Raw genomic sequence first — 17,994 nt, 5'->3', positions numbered from 1 at the left:
TGGTTCATGGTAATACACGTCAATCTTCTCAAACGATGCTCTATAACTCTCTCCCATAGCTTCATCATATGGCTCATTAGCTTAATCCCTCTGTAGTTAGGGCAGCTTTTGATATCTCCCTTGTTCTTGACGAATGGTACTAATATACTTCTCCTCCACTCTTAGGGCATCTTGTTCGATCGCACAATCTGGTTAAAAAGCTTTGTTAGCCAAACAATAGCTATATCTCCTAGGCATCTCCACACCTCAATTGGGATCGCATCAGGGCCCACTGCCTTGCCCCCTTTCATCCTTTTTATGGCTTATCTGACCTCAGACTCTTGAATCCTACGCACAAAGTGTCTATTGCCATCATCAAAGGAGTCGTCCAACTCAATGGATGTGCTCTCACTCTCCCCATTGAACATGTTATCAAAGTACACACGCCACCTTAGTTTGATGTCCTCCTCCTTAACCAAGAGTTGATCCCTCGCATCCTTAATACACTTGACTTGATTGAGGTCGCTTATCTTCCTATCACGAACCCTAGCCTTCTTATAGACGTCCTTCTCTCCTTCCTTTGTACTCAGCCTTGGTAAAGGTCATCATATGCTCTGCCCTTTGGCTCACTCACTATTCGCTTTGCAAACTTCTTTGCCACCTTGTACCTCTCTGTACTCCTATCATAGAACACGCATTCGTATCGCTCTTTCTTCTCCTTAAGGGCCTTTTGTACATCCTCATTCCACCACCAAGTCTCTTTAGTTGCACCTTTGCTCGCTTTGGTAACACCAAGCACTTCCGCAGCCACCTTCCTAATGCAAGTTGCCATCTTCTCCCACGTGTTGTTTGCATCTTCCCCTTCTTCCTAAGAGCCCTCCGTGATAACCCTTCTCTTAAAGTCTTCCGACGCCGCCTCTTTTAGTTTCCACCACTTTGTTCTCACGGCTTTGACTTGTTTATCCCGTCTGGTACGCAGACGAAAGTGGAAATCAGCCACCATGAGCTTGTGTTGAGAGACAACACACTCTCCCGGTATTACCTTACAATCCAAGCATGTCCTCTTATCCTCTCTTCTTGTGAGAATGAAGTCAATCTGACTAGCGTGATGGCCACTACAGAAGGTCACCTTCCTAAAGAAGGTGTTGGCTACCATCAGATTGTAAGCTATAGCAAAGTCTAAGACTTCCTCTCCCTCCTTATTCCTACTACCATACCCAAACCCTCCATGTGCCACCTCATAACCTGCATTAGACAACCCTACATGGTTATTGAGATCTCCTCCTATGAAAAGCTTCTCACTGGTGGGTACCGCTCTAACCAAGCTATCTAGGTCATCCCAAAACTGCCTCTTTGTACTCTCATCATGGCCTACCTGGGGAGCATACGCACTTATAACGTTGAAGACTAAGTCACCAACAACAAGCTTGACTAGGATGATCCTATCCCCTAGCCTCTTGACGTCCACCACTCCATTTTTCAGACTCTTGTCAATCAAGATGCCCACTCCATTTTTGTTTGCAACTATTCCTGTGTACCAAAGCTTGAAGCCTGTGTTCTCCACCTCCTTCGCTTTCTGACCCTTCCATTTCGTCTCCTAGACGCATAGGATATTTACACGTCTCCTAATCGCTGTGTCAACTAACTCTCTTAACTTACCTGTGAGGGACCCTACATTCCAGCTACCTAGAAGGATCCTAGTTGGCACGACTAGCTTCCTTACCCCTCGCACCCGCCGAGTTAGGTGCGAAGACCCTTGCTCATTTAGCACTACACCCGAGAGACGATGTAGCGCGCCACTGAGGAAGCGACGACCCGACCCTTGCTCACTTAACACCGCGTCCGGATCACGATACGGCACGGCACCAAGGGGGTGACGGCCCCGCCCTTGCTCATTTAACACCATACCCGGGTTGCGATATGGCGCGCCGCTAAGAGGGTTACGCCCCAACGGTTTTCTCTTGCGTTTCATCTCCATAAGAGTAGCTGGGTTCTACATTGGCTCGCCACGCCTAACACAACCCTCCTCCTTTATCCGGGCTTGGGACCGGCATTGTTGAAACAACATCGTTGAAACAACACGGCAGAGATAAAATAAAGGCTTCAACGGTTTCAAAAAATTAGATTGTGAAGGAAATGATCAGATAGAGCTAATACAGTTTGAACCATCATGGTGGCCAATAAAACCAATAGGGAAACAATTTGATCATCACACCATCTCCTCTCAGAAAAAACAACACTGCTATATACAGAAAGCAGAACCAGGACCAAAGAAAAAAGCTCACCCAGAATTCAGTATACAAACACGGCACACAAGCAGAAAGATTGAGAGACTGAAGAGTTGCGACTCATCTGCATACATCAACAGCAGTCTTCCCACTCATAAGAGAAGCAGGAAAAGGGAAGACAGATTTCAAACAAGGTGCACTAGCACGAACTTGAAGGATCGTCCAACTAATTAGTGCACTGACGTAGCTATTCGCAGTAGTTGATAGTTGTGCACTTGTGCTAGCTCCTGATTGTGTGTTGTCCATTCAAATGATAATAAGTATATACTAGAAACACAGCGCGACTTTGCCAGTACACTGTCAATATTAGCAAGATCAAACATATTAATCCCACTTGGCAGCTGTTGGAGCTCCGTTTTTCTTGTTCTGCCTTGTAAATTTTACCTTCGCCCCTCTGGGTGTTTCCTACTTTTCAATATAACATGCAGCTCTCCTGCAGGTTCATTAAAAAAAACAGATTAATCCCATGTTTTAATGGTTCCATAGCCTATTCTGAGTATATAGTTAGGTGTTGCATACGTAGGATGATCATATTGCAAAAGGACAATGTTGTGTAATAATAAAAAGGTAAATTTGTCACCTGAGTTAAAAACTGATGGCCAGCTTAAGATTTGGGTCAGAAAATTCCGTCTTGTGCATTGTTATTGTTCTGGAGCAACTCGATGTTTCATTAGAGTGTTGTTCCTAGTATGGAAGCATTTTCCTAGATCCAGCATTCAAGTGCACTTGTTGGCCTATCTCGCCCGACCCCTAGCAAGAAAATGTGTCTATCAAAGTGAAGTACTAGAGTGAACCAATCCATGAAGATATAAAGATTAACTATCACAATGCTAAGATGGCACCAAAATGCTAAGCAACATGCTACATGTATAGAACTATAGATGGCACTCAATCAGGTGGTCTTCTTCTGCTCAGTTGTTTGATATCTTTGGGATCAGCTTGCATGCTCTGAAAGTTACAGTATAGTAGGAAGTATAGATCATAAGGTAAAATAGCAATAAAAATTTTAATTTGTGATACTTAGCCCACTCATTTTTGCATAAGGACAATACAAAACATTGTAGCATTAAGATTCAAATCACAGTGAATCAGTGATGCTTTAGCATCAAAGGGCTAACAGACAGGAAAGTATGAAGAACTGATTCGGGGGAGAGTATAAGCAAAAGTAGCTTACTCGTAGTCATATTGTGTGCATGGACAGTCAGCCTTTGTGCATGTATCTTTGGAATATTGAAATTTCAGTACTGGCAGATTCCTTATCATATTGTCCCACCAGTATCTTTGTGATGTTATGATGGCATAGAGATTTATTTATTGTTTCTTTTCTTTAACTTCAACATGGCTCATGTTGTCCAATGCACGCTGGTACTGTGACCAATATTGCCTGAACACACTGGTATTATGGCCAACTATGAACATGAGAAAAATTACAATGCAAAACTCTCAAATAAGATTTATAGTTTACATGTGTTAGCTAGGAGTACTCAGTTTTAGTTTGTATGTTTGGAAAAAATCAATCTTTTTGTTCAGGCAATTCCCTATTATTTTGAAAGAATGTTGTTTGACAGTTCAGGGTGGAAGCTCATTTAGCAAGGTAATATACAATGTAATCGTAGTCATCAGTTGGCCTTGCACAAAGGACAACAAGATGCAAGCGACTACTAATTTACAATTAAAGTACCAGAAACGCTAACAAAGGTCGTACAAGTAGGGTAGCCTCTGTTACCTATTCCATGTTTCAATTTCAGTACCTTGTGAAGCATATTAAGTTTACAGAGGTTAAAAATAGTAGCATAGCATTGTCCACTGAAATCACTGGGTCAAAATATAAGGCTATTATACCTAGAAATAATTTTTGCCTAAAGGAATAGCGAGTGGCTCAAGTAATCAGTGGACCGGTTCTGCCTACTTACTGGACAAAAGCCTTGATCACTGCGATCTAAACGGACATATTATTAGTCGACATTCTGTCGAACACATGCAGCGTGTGTCAGACATTTGGCAAGCTAGCATATCTATGACAGTAGGTGCGCGTCGAAGACAGTGCTGCTGTTACTGTCCAAGCAGCTGCCCAGGCGCCAGGAGGACCCATGGAGCACCGGCCTTCTTCGTCGCTCGGCGCTCGCACCTTGCTCTGCACCAGCGTGTGGACAGCTTGGCGCCTCCACGGGCAGTGGGATGAAGGGGCCGAACGACGGCTGCTCTGGCGCAGGCAGGGGGGGGGGGTGGCGCCGGTGGAGCCGAGGGAGGAGGCAAAGCCCGGCCCTATGGCGCAGCGTCCCGAGCACAGGCCCGTAGCCGGGAGCAGTGGGATGTGACGAGTGGTTCTGCGGGCGTTGGAGGGGCGCGATAGGAAGGGGGATGGCGCCGCATGTTTCGGTGCTGTGGGTCCTTTGGGCGGCTGCAGCGCCCTCGTCCTCTCCTTGCTATAGCCTATAGGTAACAAGCATAACCATATTAGACAGACTAGCCAAGAGTATTCACATTCTTATGACACCAGCCGATCAACCCGTGACAGTGCATGGGCTAGTTTTTGTAATGTGAAATAATTAGTTTTTTGGGGTATGATGATACATTGAATGTAATATTTTACCTTCCTTTGGACAAAAATTGAGGTGAAAAGGCAAGCAAATAAGATTGATAAAGAGTAAAATACATCTCCGGTCCCTAAACTTGTCACGCTGTGTCATCCCAGTCCCGAACTCTGAAAGTAGCTGATTGGGTCCCTAAACTCGGTTCGGGTCTCAACGAGGTCCAAACGGGTATGCCACCTTGGACTGTCATGTGGGACCCCCACACACACCCTCCTCTTCCCCCCACCGATCCCCTATCTTTTCCTCCCGAATCCATTCATTCCTCTTCGAATAGACTTCGGCGGCCATCAAACTATGTGGCCATTGCCTCCTTCTTTCTTCCTGTGCTCCCAGACACCCATGGCTTCCGGATGTGAGCACCACGAGGGGGAAGACTACGGTGGCCACCACGGGAGAGGTCCGGCGGCTGCAGGAGGTGTACGCGTGGGCGGACTTGGCGTTGCTGGAGCCGACAGGTGCCGCGGGGCACGGGCGCGTGCGCAGCGTGGGGCGTCGCGTGGTGTTCCTAGTGTTGCGGCAGGGCGCGGGCACCGTGCAGTGCGTGGTGGCCGGCGGGGACGGCACGGTTCGCAGCGAGGCTGAGCTGGGAGTTCGTGTGGACGTTGCCGGCGTTGTGTCGCTGCTGCGGGAGCCCGTTCGCGGCGCCACCCAGTAGGTGGAGATCTAAGTGGAGAAGCTCCATTGAGTCTGAGCAGGGCCGTCCCCAATTGCACTACTAAACTTATTGTTTGCAGGAGTAGGTCACTTGTTTTTGCCAGGATTAACACGCTAGTAGTATGTGTTACTTGGTCAACTTTTCAATCTAGTAACTAAATTTGAGGTTCTGTTTGTGTGTTAGCCCAAGGTTATAGCTTCAATCCTTAAGGCCGCAATACTTTAAAAAAGGGCAAATTGCATATCTGCCCTCGTTTGTACCTACAACTGTATGTTTGCCCCTTCTTTTTAAGGTTTGCATGTTTGCCCCTATTTTTCAAGTGTGAATCATCCGTTTGCCCCTGATTTCCAACGGCGTCCACCGAGGCAGCTTCCAGCAAATAAAGAAAAAGGAAATATGGAAAATCTAGATAGGAAATGTCTCTCCTACCCCTGCTCTGTTGGCTCTCTCGTTGGGGGAGGACCGGCGGAGGTGGCAGAAGACTGAGGCGCGGGGGAAAGGCAGAGGGGCGAAGGGAGTGGGTGGGGCTGCCTGGGCGGCCGGCGTCGCGCGGGGGCCGGGAGACCGCGCCCGCCCGCCGGCTTGAGGAGGAGCAGGCCGAGCCCATGGCCGGCGGCGGCGCGGAGGAGCGGGCGGAGCCCGTGGCCACCGGCGGCGCGGAGGAGCGGGCGGAGCCCGTGGCAGCCGGCGAGCATCTCCTCTCTCCTCCCCTGCACCCTCGTCCCGTGCTGGTGAGCGTCGCCTCTCCGCCTCTTCCCGCCTCGCCGCTGTCGGGGTGAAGACAGGGACGAGGCCCATGGCGCCGGCCGTGGGCCCGGCCCGCTCCTCCTCGCGATGGCGGCTAGCAGGATCGGAGGTGGCGCGCCATCCCGCCGAGCACCTTGGTCTTCCCGCTCGACGCCAGCAGCTTGCTCTGCGACTGCCAGTGCACGCCGCCAGAGGTCCGGAGCTCGACCGCCAGCGCCCCTGCTGAATGCCAGCGCGCCGGCGGTGAAGGACCTAGGTTGGCGGCCGTGCGCGACGCGGAAGCGGTGGCGCAGGTCGCCCGCGAGGGCGGAGAAGGCAGCGACGCCACCGCCGCCGTCATCGCCGCAGCGGCCGGGCCGGTCCCGCGGGGCGACGGCGTCGTTGAGGGGTGCGTGGGTGAGGCTGCGCACTGGGGCCCGCTCCTCCAGCATCCAGTTGTACACCCGCGCGGCAGCGCTGGGCGAGGCCAGCTGCCTCCCAGTCCCACGCCGACGAGCGTCGTAGAGCGCCGCCTCATCCTCCGCCAGTGAGCGGATGTCTTTGACTCTTTGTTGCTGCTGACGAGTGGGTCCCACAAGGGCATATGTGTATTTTCAACTGCCATTTAATACCGTCACCGGCTCTTAACAGAATAGGGGCAACTGGAAGCTTCAGATTCAAAAAAAGGGGCAAACATGCAAAGTCAAAAAAAGGGGGGCAAACATGCAAAGTCAAAAAAAGGGGGGCAAACATGCAATAAGAGGACGAAACGAGGGTAGTTTTGCAATAGCCCCTTCAAAAAAAAAAGGATTGAAAGTGTGCAAACAGTGCTTCTATAATCCTTATAGGTTTAAACAACCATTCAACTTGTTACTTACCGTCGATTTGATGATGTTCCTGTGTGAAATATTGATGTATCGGTAGGAAATTAATATAATCTTTGAGTGTCAAATACCGGTGTATTTTCACTTTATACATTTGCAGAAATCAAATAATTACTACAATTCATAGTAATTTCACTTGTTATATTTATGGTTTTGTTGTCGTGTTTTTCATTCTATCATAATTGTTTCTAGCAATTGATGGGTATTACGGTTGCTAGAGATAAAGAGGCTAATTTAACACTCAAATTTTATTTTATTGTTTCATGCTTCTATTTGTAGGAAGTTTATTTGACACTCAGATTTGGCAGAAACTGCCGAATTTCAGAGTAGGTCGAGCTAACGTCATTGTGGAGTCCGGTGCCACGTTAGCTAATGAGTCTGCCCTATGCCCGTTTGGACCTCGATGAGACCCAAACATAGTTTAGGGACTGGGATAGTCACTTTGAGACTTTAGGGACCGGGATGACATAGCGTGACAAGTTTAGGGACTGGAGATGGATTTTACTCATTGATAAAGGAGGCAGAAGTAGAGAAACTGGTGAAGTAGAATTTCCATGCATGTTCGTCTTTGTAACACAGTCGGATATGAAACCTCGTCACCATTAATCAAGTTTCGTTATCACATAATATTAGTAGTCTCTTTTTACCACATTAATCAGCCCCGTACCGAACGTAACATTTGGTCACCAAAGCTCGCGGAGAGAAAACCCGGAAAAAATAAAGAGTTTCAGGCGTGATTATTGTAGGGGTAGCAATATTTTAGTATGCTGTAGTACACTTTTTAGTTGCCCGTTGCTTAGGGGTGTATCCGCGTATGGTTCTACATATTTTAATAGAAAAGGAAAAAAAGTGTCCAAGTTGTGTATTGATCCTTGTTGGATCTGCTAGTGGATCAACTATGCGGGAATAGAAGGCTAGGTGGCTGATGTTAATCCAATGGCTATGGTTGATTATGGTTTAAAATAGAAGGACAGATGTTTCTGATTATTGTGGGATTTTCTAGATTCTTTCTTTTTTTCTAAAGCGTCTCGTAAACAGTGCATCTTTTTAGACCTCTAATTAGTAATAGTAAGATTATTCAAAAACATACCAGACTACTAGGCTTAAAATTCTAAACTCCCATTGCATATATGTAAAGATGTAGCTAGGTATAGAACCAGAACACGCAACACCAATTGATACATGATCTAGCAATTACGACACGATTTCTGGTACCTCCGCGCCCACCAAACTTCTTGGGCTCGCAGCGCCTGGGGTCGGCGACGAGGAGGGTGCGGTCATAGCGGCCGAAAGATGTCCTTGACCTCCTTCTTGGTGGCCTCGTCGACGTACTTTTGGCTGTGGGTGTCGCCCTTCACCTAGATGAGTCCATGCCTCGGCCACGGCCATCTTCTTCCGTCTTGGGGTTCAAAACCAACCGTAATGCAGAAGAAGCAGAATCAATTCAAGATAAACCGAAAAGGAAAAGATATAAAGGTGAAATCCGAACAATGTCTCACCGGCCACACATTTCGCCCAACAGGTGGTGTGCATCGCCAATTGCTGTGTTCACGCGGCCACCTAGCCATGCCTTGGCACACCCACCATTCCTTGGCTAGACGCGACCACCCTTGCATAGTTGTGCCACCACGCGCAGACGCCGGGCCGCGCCATGGCAGAGGCGGCAACCGGCAAGTCCGAGGCTGGTCGCCCCTGGCTTGCTCCATCTCTCCAGGAGCATCCATAATCCATTAGCTAGCTTGTAACCGAGCAAGCAGAGAAGAATGTTTTCTCCCTCTTTTCTGAAACCGCAATGAAATATCGTTTGTGAATGAAACCAAACAAGCACTGCTTGTTCCGGCAAATACGCTGGATCTGAGAAAACAGGGCTGTGTGGTGGATACAATACAATACAAACAACCGAATATGGAGAACAAACCGTGCAGGTGCAGCTCAGCAGATTGCTTCATGGTGCGAGGCAGCAAAGGAAGCTCTCGCAGGCTGCCTGCTTGAGTACACAGGCAGGATCGAAGTAGTTAGACAAAAAACTAACCAGTGCATCTCTTTGTGGCAAAGCAGAGGCCACTCGACGAAATCAACTTCAAAGGTTGCGATGGATTGGTTGACATCATACAGCGTCAAGATCTTGATCTACCTCTTCACCCATGCAGATGCAGGTCTTTCATCTTGACCGACAGGCTGATCAGGGCTCCCGCTTAACCCTGCAATTAATAGGCAAGCAGTAATTAAAATTCACGTAGAAATTATTGTTTATTTTGCTATGATTAGTTTTATCGTTAAAGATAGTTTGAACATGAGATATTTTGTTAAAGATAGTTTTGTGACACCTCTGGTGTCAGTTTAACCAAAGCCAGTCGATTAATAGAATTTCCCACACAAATGAGCTAAGAAAACTTAAATATGAATCCTATGTCTAGTTCTTGCAAACTTGTGTGTAAATGTATGTGTGCATGTGTTTGAGTGCAATGTGTTTGAAAAACAATAATTGGTACCCTTTTAAACTTGACTTGACATGTGTGGTAATAAGACAATAAAATACCCCTTTCATAATGATCGATAAACTTTCTATACAAATCAAATTCAAACTGGAAAACCATCACATGAAATGATTAATGGAACCATTCTTTGATTTGAGAAGAGCTACTAATTCAAACAAATTAAATCGACAAGAGTTCTATTTCTAGTTGTTAGGAAATTGAAATAACTTGCAAAACAATGCAAACATGCATATGAAAATAAATAGACATATTCACCATGTCATGTTAAACAAAAACCTAGTTGAAGCCTAGGAGTAAAAGTGCCAAAATTCACATGAAATAATAAGTACCTTAAAATGGCAGTTTTTGAAATAATTAAATAACTCTCAAACCATTGCTCGAATGAAAAAGTGCATAACACGAATGTTGTAGATCTCGAAAAACTGAGCAAAAGTGGTATTCAACACTTTTTCTTTTGAGGCCAAGAAGAGGGAGAAAAATTGAAATTACAGAACAGAGTTTTGAACTTCGGTTTATTTACGAGATTGCCACTGACCGTTTCTCCTACCTCTAGCTTCCCTGCACCGTGCCCACGGCGGCGTCCGTACGCCGGCGCCGGCCACCTGGCCACCCACGCGTCGCGCCCCAGCCTAAACCACCTCGTGCGCCCCTGGTCTTCCCAAAACCGCCCCCTCTTGGCACCATTTGGGCTCACCACGCGCACCCACCATCTGTGCGCTCGCCACGGCGACGGCCGGCCGAGCTGCCACGGCCGTGCGCGCCTCCCCCGGGCGACCCTTCCCCAGCAAACTCGCTCCCAGTTCGCCCTCCCTCTCCTTGCCGCCTATAAAACGAGCCCCTAGCCCCCTCGCGCGCCCAGACCCCAGTTCCCCATCCACCGCCCGCCATTGCCGACGGCAAGCTCGAGCTCGCCGTGGACAGGCCATCCCCGAACCCCATTGCTTGTTTGGACGCCACCAAAACCTTCCTCGCCTCTCACTGGTGCTGTACACCCGGTCGAACGCCGCTAGAACCCGCCGGAGCATGGACGCCGGCGAGCAGAGCCACCGCCGGCCGCCCCTCTCCGCGGACCCGCCTCCTCCGTCCACCTCCCAGCGAGCCAAGACCACCATTAGGTGCGGCGTGAACCCCTCTCCCTGTTCCCCCACTTTCCCCTCGCCGCCGGCCATCCCCATCGCCGGGAAACGCCGAGCCAGTTCCTCCCCTGTTTTGGATTTCCGCCAAGGACCCCAAGTTAAAAGAACCAAAACTTCCAGGGGTCAAACTGCAAAATGTGCTTAAACTCAAAACAGCAAACTTCAAAAATACCTAGAAAATCGTATAAAAATCATAAAAATGTAAACTAAAATGTTCTGGAATCCTTAGAACAAGAACTACAACTTTTGTTACATTCACATGTTCATATTTTGATTTTATTTTAATCTGAGAAAAAGAATAAGAAAATCACCTTATGCATGTTCAGGAAGTTCTAATCAGCAAAGGACCTTGATTTTTGGACATGTTATCACTAATGAAATATTAAGATCACAGTAAAAATATGACACCCAACGAAAACAGTTATCATGTTAGAACAATCAAGATTCTCTAATCTGTTGCTAGCTTTCTCAATTTAATACTGGAAAATATGCACATGAACTTGCTCTGCAATTTTTACTGCATACATGTATAACTGAAATCTTGTTACTCCATAAATTTCAGATTTATTAGAGTTCATTTGCTATATACCATGATTTATGCTTGTTTAATCAACTTAATTCTTCATATATAGTTCTTATGCTCAGAAAAATCTATATTTATTTTTGAAGTCTCTTTTTAGCTCTTTGTTCCTGTCTAAAAATTTTGAGCTGCAGTTACTGAGTTTTGCTTTGGTAAATAATCATGCTTAGCATCTTAGGGCTAGATTTACTATTTTTGTTTTGAGTAATCTACACCATAACTGATCTTGATTTTTGGACATGATCTTGTTTAGAGTATGTTCTATCTGTAATAAAAATTTCATATGCAGTACTGGTTAAATGCACCTTGATAAATTTATGCTAATTCATGTTATGTTAAATGCATAGCCAATTTATCTGGTGGTTATAAAGCTCGATAATTTTTCTGGAGTATTTTTATCTCATGAGTAGACTCTGGTAAAAATTTGAGAACCATATCCCTAGTAAAACTTTCTGTAGAATTAATCCTTGTTAATGGCTTGCTGTTTTTATTCTTTTTGTCACCTCTGATGTATAAGTATATAAAATATGGAAAAATTACAGTGCTGAGTAGATGCTTTGTAGATGCTCCCGTAAAATTTGTATCACCAGAACCTATGTAAAACGTTCTGTACGAAAAGGTGAAGCAACTAGAGTAATCTACTTACATGAATAGTTGTGGTAAATTGCTTTATGGTTAGATGCTGAATTTTATACCATAGACGTTAAAGTTTGGGATGTGTGTTACTTTAGTTTTTCATCACTAGCTCATGAGTAGATTTGTTGTTATGAAATAGTGAAAGCATGCTATGTTTTAATGATAAAAATGAAAACCAAACCACACAGCTCTTTTATGAAGTAAAGTGAATTTAAGAACTACTCTATAAACGATTGCCCATAAAATCAAGTTAACTAAGACCACCACAACAAACACATGCTATATCGGACTACAACTTTATAGAGAAGGAAAGAAATATGTTTATATCATGTTGTAACAATATCATTTCTGCATGCATATAGAAACGGTAAATCTACTCGACGGTGATTACAAGTTGGTGCCCGCGAATACTACCACTCCGGAGAGTGTCTCCCTTAATTTTACTGACTTGAATCAAGACCCGAACCAATGTTCGGAAGAGCCCAAGGCTACCTTTGAACAGTGCCCAAGAAGGCAAGCCCCGGTGCATAATCCCATTATTTTACGCATTATATTCATCTTACTATTTGTATATGTTGTAATAATTTTATTGTGCATTTACGTTTTCTAGGAGTTGATCGAAAACCTTAGGTGCATAATCCCTAGGTACCTATGTTTGTTATCCGGATCTTTTTCTCGACTAGTTGCCCCACTAACTAGGTACGGTAAAAGTCGAGAGGTTTCCTGCCTTTCGCGAGATTATAGGAGTTGACTGACTTTAATTCCTGCTGAAATATAAGGACAACGGGCGGGGTTGTGTAGTTGTGATACCCCGCTGGTGTAGTCAAAAATGGCTAAGGTCGCGGGGTGTGGCTCATTTCGTTAAGCGTTTGAAAGTACTAGCCACATGCCGAGAAATATGGTAATCGGTAAGCTGAAGTACCTGATTGGACCAGCGAGTGGAACGATCTCGCACCCTCTTGGTAGAAGTAGGTTTTATTTTTGTCCGGACGTACGGGTGCAGAGTGGCCGGACTCTGTAGTCGGGGAGGGTGTGCCGGATCCACGGACTGAAAAGAAAGGGGAAATGTTGTGTGGGTGACTTGGTTCCCATACGTGTGGTCTAGGTTCCCCTGGCCAGGTTGAAATTCGATTCATAATCGTCCGCCTCTCACGGCATGAGACTGCTTAATGTTTTCGGTCACATAGAGTAACAAGTGGAACATGATGATGATAATATTGCTGGTTGATTAAATGATTGCTCTACCATGTTTGTGTAGAGTTGGATGCAAACTTAGAATGGTTAATCTAACTAGAAGATGGCTAAATAAAATCTGAAAATAAGGATCAACATTTAGTGGCGTTTTTGGCAAAACAAACCCCACCAACCAAAAAGCCTTGCATGTCTAGTTATCGGACTATGATATATCCGGAGACGGGTCAGTCTTGCTGAGTATTAGTATACTCAGCCTTGCTTGTGGCACTGTTTTTCAGGTACTAACTTTGAAGATCTGTTTGCAAGTCTTACTTGGCCGTGTACTCTGCCTCCGGGTTGGTCTGTTGAGTGGGATGGCCCTTCAGCTGGTGCTGACCACCCTCCCGCTGAGTGACGCATTCGTACGGGCTTTATCGATGCGTCACGTATTTTGCTAGTTATCTTTTAATGCTTCCGCTGAACAATGAGACTTGAATAATTTGAGTAAATGGAACTCTGTAGTACTTTACTATTCTGAACCCAGTTTGTAATAAATTCTTCTTCCGCTGCAATCACTCTGAGATGTATGAAATGTTCTGTGTTGTAATCTCTGGGCTCACCTTCGTGTGAGTGTTGTCTGCTGATCCTGGAATAGCGTGGCTTTTATCGAGGCTTCACTCGAGGAATTACCGGTGAGTGCCAATTTGGGTCAGAGTTGCTTAGCAACAAAGATCAGTGCACCCAGGCCCAGTAGTTTTGGGTGGTTCCGCCACAAGTTTGAACTGAGAAAGGAAATTAGGACTATATGTTACAGGAATTAATTAAAAGGAAAAGAAGAACGGTATGCATCCTCAATTCGCGGGCCGGTGGCAATTACCCCGTAGCATCTGCTGTGGGCATGGAAGGGAGAACTGACTGACATGTTCATCAGATGAGCAATTAGATTAGCCGATGTAGTCCATGATTTTGGTCTATTGATATCCAACAAAATTGGATCTATACTCAACAATTATCTAGAATATGCACGCGGAAGTGAAATTGGAGATTAGAAATCAGTAAATCAAAACCAAATCGAAACAATATATTCCTATATGACAGGATTTCCTCCAACGCTACAGGCACATAGATTAGAAATTAGAGGGGGTGCGGAGGGGACTGACCTGCAGATCGGTGTGCATAGGACTCGCGAGCGCTGCCGCCGGGGACTCGCGCCGCCGGCCACTGCTGGGATGCTGCCTGGACGCCATAGGTGAGGAGCGCGCCGTCACGGAGGAAGGCCGCCGCCGGGGACTCGCGCGGTCGAAGGAGAAGAGCGCCGCCGCCGGGGACTCACGCTGCCGCAGCAGGGAGAGGACCGCCGCCGTCTCCGCTTCGATGCCGGGGAACGGAGGACCCGAGGAGCACCGTCGCCGCCTCTTGTGGGTGCCGGGGGGATCTAAATGAGAGGAGAGAGAAAATTTAGGCGAAAATTAGGGTTGGACTCCTTTATATATCTACAATGTTATTTTACGGTTTTAATCTACACTACAAAAGAGCGAGTTTTGGTTAATCCACTGCGCTGGCCCAAGGGACCGGAAAGGAGTCGAAAATGGTGAAAACCGATTGATAGAAAATGTTTCTGCCATTTGATGATTTTTTTCAAACCGATCTGCTCCGCCTACCCGCCCGCATACCCGCGCCTCTCACACGTCCGTAAATCAGGCGCATGTTTTCCTTCCACCGCATGGATGCCGCGCCGCCGCCCATCAATCACGCCAGCACCAGCAACAACTTGCAGCGCATCGCCTCCGATCTCCGCACTCCGCTCGCCTTGCTCCTCCCCTCTCCCTCCTCGCAATCGCGCGTGTGCTGAACCAAACACTGGTGGAGAACCTGCTCTCCGCCATGGAGGGAGGCCCCTCAGATCCGCCCTCTGCTCCACCTCCTGCTCCGCTCAGGCGAGGGTGAGGGCGCGGCACCGGTATCCTCGGCGCTCAGGCCACTATGGCCGACATCTAGAGCCCTCAGAGTACAATCCCTTCACCAATCTCCTCTTTCCTGTTGCTCCGTGCCCTCATCCCTCCAAGTTTCAGAATCTCACATTTCGATGCGCGAGGTCTACAACAGCACGCTGGCCAGCCACATACAGGGGCAAGCGGCAGCACTGGTTGGCGCCCACAAGATCTGGTCCCTTGACCTTCGTGCCATCTTCACTGGTCCTAGCAGCTCACGCCGGTGGCCTAGCGGCTTGTTTATTGTTGCCTTTGCAGGTTGCTTATGTCGGCTGTCTGCATATCATCTGATCTGTTGCTTCTTTGACTTACAGTGCTTCATTCCGGTTTCAGCGGTAGCAGCTCTTGCCTCTGTTCAGGAACTGCCACAAACTAACCTTGGGTTCAGGTAATGCTCAATTCTAGAATCTATTTTCTAGCAACAGCAGCAAGGGATTGCTAGGTTCACTAACCATAAGTATATAGCATAATTGCTTCTGATAGTTTATTTATTTTCTAAATTCTAAGTTATATTGTTCCATATCTTTTCTTACTTTGGTATTCTAAGTTATATTGTTCCATATCTTTTCTTACTTTGGTATTCTAAGTTATATTGTTCCATATCTTTTAGACTGCAAGGTCATGGCTTGGGTCGGACATGCTAACATTCAGTTGGTTTGTGTGCAGTTCAGTGTTTTTTGGAGCCTACTAGGATGCCTGTTATATCACTATAGCATGTCACCCATTTCTGAAAGCCTAAATCATTTTTATATTATATTGTTTGGCTTATTTTCATACCCTTTGTCTTTAAACCTGCAATTACGATGGTCCAAGCTGTCATTTATTCTTGCAGTTGTTTGAGTAAACATCTAATATTTGGTTATTTCTCTAACTTGGAGATGATCTGTAAATAAGGATGTCAACTACTTAAAACTAAAAAATCATAAAAAAATTGAGGCACTTAATTAGTTGACAGTTGAAGAATCCATAGAGGAGGATTTTTCTTTATAATGAAGACAATTGCACCATTATTGTTTAATTGTGCGGCACACTGTTGGCACTTGGCACCCAGTTGAAACCTGCGGCACACTGTTGGCATCAGGAAGATCGATACCTGTTGTTTCAGTCATTGCACTACCACATCTTGTAAGGTAACTAACTCTTGTCACGATCGCTGCATTTGAGGATGAATCGAGAAGGTCGAAATAAGTCTGACTGAAATTGCTCTGAAGTTGGCCTTGTAGTTTAAAGAGGTTCTTGATATCACGGATATTTTTATTGTTTGCCATTCCATTACAGTGGGGGTTCCTTTCACTTTGTGCCAAATTTGCAATTAAGACAGAAGGTGTGTTCCTAGAACCTGTTGGAAGTAATTCCCAATTTGGAATGATTTGCATGTCAAACCATAAGGTTCTGTAGTTCCTCATCTTCAGTGAGTATGTTAGAACTAAAATCTTTGCCGCAAGGTATATATCTTTTGTTATTGTTCCTCTTCTCAGATTGTTGTGTTATTTCAGATCATTTCAAATCTATATACAGAATAGATGCATATCTTTACAACTCTGCAATGTTAACTCTGTCCTTTAAAAGTAGTGCCGTTTAAAACAATTGCAAAATAAGAAATGTGGATTACCCTCTACGGTCTATGGCCATCAGGAAATCAAACTGTTATGATTTACCATTTGCTAAATTTGGTGTAGCCTGGTTCAATTTTTGTGTCCTCTTTTATTAGTATGCAAACAGGGCCTTTTGTGATAATTGTTATCTCAAGAACCCAGTCCAGTAGCTATATTGCCAATTTATATGCTGTGAATTGTAATTGCCTCCACATAAATAGTTCATGATATTATGCCTAAATGCGACTGTTATTTTTGTCTACAGGGTGCCAAATTGAATAGCTGCCGCAGGGCTTGCACGGGTCCTGGAGAAGCTTGGGATATATTGCGACGTTGAGCAGCAGTGAACGGAGGATCATTCAAGCACCACACTAAATTACGTGAATGCATGAAGATTACAATGGGAATATGGTAGGAGACTAGGTATCTAAGTTAGTGGCCGTAAAGCATGCAGGTAACTGTTAATGAATAGGTGCTGCGAGATGTAAATGAAATGTGGACTGTGAGAATAGGTTCTACCCTGATGTATAAATGAAATGTGGATTGTGATAATGACCTTGACCGCAAGAAAGCATATCTTTTCTCCAACTCAAATTAGCTGTTATTGGCCACTTTTGTTGACAGTTTTAGAAACCAGTTTGATTATCAATGATTCAATATTATGTACATTTTTTATTGTCTTGATACTTATATAGCATATGCATTGTCATATATTCAAATAATTTTTTTACATGTGCATGCCGCACGTGCATGACAACTAGTTAGAGTTTTACAATCCTGTTTAAAGATTTTCCAGTTGCGGGGCGGTGGACATGCAGAAGATAAGATGAGAGGCAATTTTACTGTTGCGGGAGGATTTTACGGTTGCGGGTGGTTGAATCTGTTGGATGGTGCGTTGAATAGTTATTCAACACCCCAGGAGCTAAATAGTGATACTATATATATATATATATATATATATATATATATATATATATATATAAGACGGATGATTCAAAGTTGCAAAAAAAAGTCAACCGCGACAAATATTTAAATTCGGAGGGAGTAGAAAAAAAGGGCCCATGACACACCTCAATCAATCCGCACATCAGGGATGTGGGAAATGGGGTGCCAGTCCTTCCCCTTTCCTTCCTCATAGCGCCTCGCCAGATCAGGACACTTCTTGATCACCAATTTCTTCAGAGTGGTGAGGCATTTTATACCCTCTGGCAAGGATTTTATTCCCTGACAGTCAATGATCTCCAATTTCTTCAGAGCGG

At 45.4% G+C, this 17,994-nt stretch overlaps 1 protein-coding gene, 1 long non-coding RNA gene and 1 other non-coding gene across 3 annotated transcripts; all 3 read right to left on the bottom strand.

Annotated features, from left to right (window-relative positions):
- Positions 1-2,113: 2,113 nt before the first annotated feature.
- Positions 2,114-2,199, bottom strand: LOC120694300. Its single transcript, XR_005683425.1, has one exon. It is a non-coding gene; the product is annotated as a small nucleolar RNA Z102/R77 (small nucleolar RNA).
- Positions 2,200-2,564: 365 nt separating this feature from the next.
- Positions 2,565-8,497, bottom strand: LOC120694298. The gene is made up of 3 exons (XR_005683424.1): positions 8,342-8,497; positions 2,848-3,017; positions 2,565-2,700 (listed from the first exon to the last, which is right to left on the bottom strand). It is a non-coding gene; the product is annotated as an uncharacterized LOC120694298 (long non-coding RNA).
- A 737-nt stretch (positions 8,498-9,234) lies between these two features.
- On the bottom strand, positions 9,235-14,895 carry LOC120694299. Its single transcript, XM_039977457.1, has 3 exons — positions 14,823-14,895; positions 14,310-14,584; positions 9,235-9,327 (listed from the first exon to the last, which is right to left on the bottom strand). Exons 1-3 carry the CDS (start codon positions 14,893-14,895, stop codon positions 9,322-9,324), a joined length of 354 nt encoding a protein of 117 aa, XP_039833391.1. The 3' UTR covers positions 9,235-9,321.
- Positions 14,896-17,994: the final 3,099 nt, after the last annotated feature.

Source organism: Panicum virgatum, unplaced genomic scaffold (assembly GCF_016808335.1).
Source record: "Panicum virgatum strain AP13 unplaced genomic scaffold, P.virgatum_v5 scaffold_4646, whole genome shotgun sequence".
Lineage (NCBI taxonomy): Eukaryota > Viridiplantae > Streptophyta > Magnoliopsida > Poales > Poaceae > Panicum > Panicum virgatum.
This window is presented reverse-complemented; position numbering and strand designations above follow the sequence as displayed.